This window comes from Galeopterus variegatus, unplaced genomic scaffold (assembly GCF_000696425.1).
Source record: "Galeopterus variegatus unplaced genomic scaffold, G_variegatus-3.0.2 Scaffold937, whole genome shotgun sequence".
In the NCBI taxonomy this organism is placed as follows: Eukaryota; Metazoa; Chordata; class Mammalia; order Dermoptera; family Cynocephalidae; genus Galeopterus; species Galeopterus variegatus.
Window position 1 is genome coordinate 16,209 of NW_007727048.1, and position 3,820 is coordinate 20,028.

The window sequence follows — 3,820 nt, forward strand, 5'->3', positions numbered from 1 at the left end:
TATGAGATAGTTTGTGGGTGGAAGACATTATACCCCTCAAATTACATCAAATAGTGAATAAAGTCTCCTTTGTTGAAAATCATCCCTGTGACCCTTGTAACCATATAGTTGTCAGAATAATACTATTATTATCCCCCTTTTATATGCAAAGAAGTTAAGAAAATTGCCCAAGGTCTCCCAAGTTGTAGGCAGCAGAGCTGGGGGATTGAAACCCAGGCATTCTGTCTCCAGAGGCCACGCTCTTAGCTTTGGTCCGTTGCAGCCTTCAGAGCTGCAGTATATTCACGTTGAAAGGACAAGGTTGGGCCGGCCCGGTGGCACACTGCTACGGTGCGCCGCTTGGGAGCGCAGCGGCGCTCCCGCCGAGGGTTCGGATCCCACATGCAGACCAGCCGCTCACTGGTTGAGCAAGGTGTGGGCGTGACACTGAGGGTTGCGATCCGTTGCCGGTCACGAAAAAAGACAAAAAGGAAAAAAAAAAGAAAGGACAAGGTTATGTGTGGTAGACTGTTATACTCATTTAAGGTTTTTTTTTTTTTCCTTCTTTCCTGTTTCAGGTATCTGACAGCAAGCAGCAATAGAAATTTCCTGCTTACCATGAGACCATTTTTAAAAAGGGCCATTTTGGTCATAAGTTATGTAAGTATACATATACTTTTGAAATGTTTGATGAGAAATTTTATTTTAACTCTGTTCAAAGACATGATCCAGATTATTTAATAGAATCAGCAATACATTCTAACAACATGTATCAAAGAGTTTACATGCCATAAATGTTACAAAGCATTGAAAGGTATATATGAAAGCCTCTGGGTATAGGTGAACCTAGTAACATGGCCAATGTGAACTACATGTCCATTTCAAGGTGCTGATGCAGAGTTGTCTCAAGAGGAGGCAACACAAACCTGGTTGTATCAGTTATCTATTGTTACATAACAAACCACCCCGAAATTTAGTGGCTTAAATACAACCATCATATATTTTCCCTGAATACTTTAGTTTGGGCAGCATTCAACCAGGTGGTTCTTCTGGTTGTCATGATTTTCGGTCGGGGTTACACAGCCTAGTTTTTTCAGCTGTCATCTGAACTAGATCACCTTGGTTCTCTTCCAAATACTTTAGTTTGGGCAGCATTCAACCAGGTGGTTCTTCTGGTTGTCATGATTTTCGGCCGGGGTTACACAGCCTAGTTTTTTCAGCTGTCATCTGAACTAGATCACCTTGGTTCTCTTCCACGTGGTCTCTCTTTCTCTGGTATGTCATCCTCGAGGGCCTCTCCCAGTGGCCTCTCCTTCTAGAAGGATGGTCAGGACTTCCTTATAACATGGCAGTTGGGTTCTAAAAGAATGAACCAAAAGTCACAGGACCTTTCAAGGGTCAGGCCTGCAACTGAAACAGTGTACCTTCTACCATGTTCTGTTGGTCAATACAAGTCAGAAGACCAACCCCAAATTTAAGGGGAGGGGCAACTGACTCCATTTCTGGACAGGAGGAGCAGAATGCACACACTAAGAGATTGTTGATGGCCATCTTACCAAATCTTGTTCTCCGAAGGTGATTGTCATCTTGTACCTCCGTCTGTGGATAATGGGAGGATCTATGCCCCTCTTTTCAGAGCAGGATAATCCAGCTTCATTTTCACCTTACATTCTTACAAGGTCAGTAGAAATAAACTTTTAAAACTTTATTTGGTGTTTATTAGATAACTTTAAGTAATTTAAATTATAGGTTGGCTTTGGATTTTGAGGAAAGAAATAATGTATTCTATCCATCAGGTGGAGAGAAAAGAAACTACTATTTATATATTTGGAATTCTTTTTAACAAATTGAGCTGTTTTGGCAGTATTATCTCTATTTTCATTGGAATATATTTGCTTATTCAACAAGTATTTTATTATTTATCAATAATAAACATATATTGTGTGGTCCACATGGTGAACATTATAGACCACTGCACAGAGAGATGTACAGAGGTTGATTGGACATCATAACCATTTATAAGATTAAAATCGGTGGGGTGGTTGAAAGTGGCAAACAGAAATAAACAATTTTTACTAAGATACAGCTAATTATGTCTTACCATTTGTCCTTAAGAGTTCTGGAGATATTGGGTCAAGAAGTAATGTTTTCAATGGATCTCATTTATTGAGGTTTTTAATTCCTTACCTGTCAAATCTGCTGTAATGTGATATTTGAAAATTTTAATAACAAGTCTTCAGAATATTTTGTTGCTATAATGTTTTAAGCATTAAGATGCACTGTTCTTTATTTTCATAGTTTTACATACCTTTTAACATTTTCTGATATCATTTGCATGATAGTAAGCTTCACCTTTTCTTTGTATTTGCAAAGACATGATAAATCTTAAGTTAAACCTTGATCTATCCTATTTGTATTTTGGTTTACTTGTATCTCTAAGGACAACAGAGTGTTCGATTTTGTTTTTATGCCAGGCAGTGATCTTTGCTTTATTCAGTTGCCTTACATGTTGTAGTTGATAAATTTCTACTAATTTATTTGCCTTGTATACTTTTTTATTGTTTGTAGTCTTCTTTTTCCCATTCAAAAAGGATACCTTCAATTTGATTAACACATATTTTTAGTAAATACTGCATCACAGCTGTTTTCATTACTTCTAACATATTTGTATTAAATGAACCTTGAATATGTTTTCAGAAATAATGTGGTATTCAACCTCTAGTGTTGGTTTACCCCTTCTCAGCAGTCTAGAACCTTTATAGATTGTTGTTTGTATCTTATGTTTCTCAAATTGTTGTTTAATTAAGCTTGACATCTCTAACCAGCTTTTTGTTAATGTAGCAATCTAGCAATCTACTTGTCCTTTTTATATATTTTTTCTCTGGCTTTCAAAATCCTCGGGGCTCCTTTTCTGGATATTTTTCAGTTTACATATATGAGTATATTTATTTTGTATATATTCAATTTATATATATTTTAGCAGCAACTTTATTGAAATACAGTTTGCATTACATACAATTCATCTATTAAAATATACAATTCACTGAGTTGTGCAACCATTACCACAATCAATTTTAGAATATTTTATCTCCTCGAAAAGAAACCCCATATTGGTTAGCAGTTACCCCAGTTTCACCCCAGACCTCCAGCCCTAGACAATTACTGGTCTACTTTCTGTCTCTGTAGATTTACCTATTCTGGACATGTCATATAAATGGACTCACACAATATGTGGTCTTTTGTGACTGGCCTCTTTCACTTAGCACAATGTTTTCAAGGTTCATCCACGTCATAGCATGTCGATACCTCACTCCTTGTTATTCCCCAGTAGTATTCCATTGTGTGGATGTATCGCACATTTTATTTTTCCATAAAAATGGGCTTTTGAGTTTTTCCCTTTTTTGGCTATGATGAATAATGCTGCTATGGACATTCACGTTCAAGTTTTTGTGTGGATGTTTGTTTTCATTTCTTGTGGGTATGTACCTAGGAACAGAATTGCTGGGTGATAAATGTTAACTTTATATGTAACTTTTTGAGGAACTGCCAGAATGTTTACCAAAGCAGCTGCACCATTTTATGTTTTCACCAGCAGTATGTGAGGGTTTCATCCACATCCCCACCAACACTGGTGTTTTTGATAATCTGGTTTTATTTTTATTTTTATTATTTTTTATTTATTTATTTTTTCCCTTTTTTTCGTGACCAGCAACGGATCGCAACCCTCAGTGTCGCGCCCGTACTGGACCGGGACCGGCTACGGGATCGCAACCCTTGGTGTTGCTCCCGTACCTCGCTCAGCCAGTGAGCGGCAACCGGTCTGTATGTGGGATCCGAACCC

At 37.6% G+C, this 3,820-nt stretch overlaps 1 protein-coding gene across 1 annotated transcript in view; it reads left to right on the top strand.

Moving 5' to 3' along the window:
• Nucleotides 1–557: 557 nt before the first annotated feature.
• TMTC1 (transmembrane and tetratricopeptide repeat containing 1) overlaps nt 558–3,820 on the top strand; it is a gene marked incomplete at its 5' end in the record, with an annotated part of 170,532 nt that continues 167,269 nt past the window's right edge. The window contains 2 exons of the mRNA XM_008573589.1: nt 558–639; nt 1,555–1,658. Coding sequence (XP_008571811.1) covers nt 558–639; nt 1,555–1,658 — 186 coding nt within the window. The remainder of the gene's footprint in view (nt 640–1,554; nt 1,659–3,820) is intronic.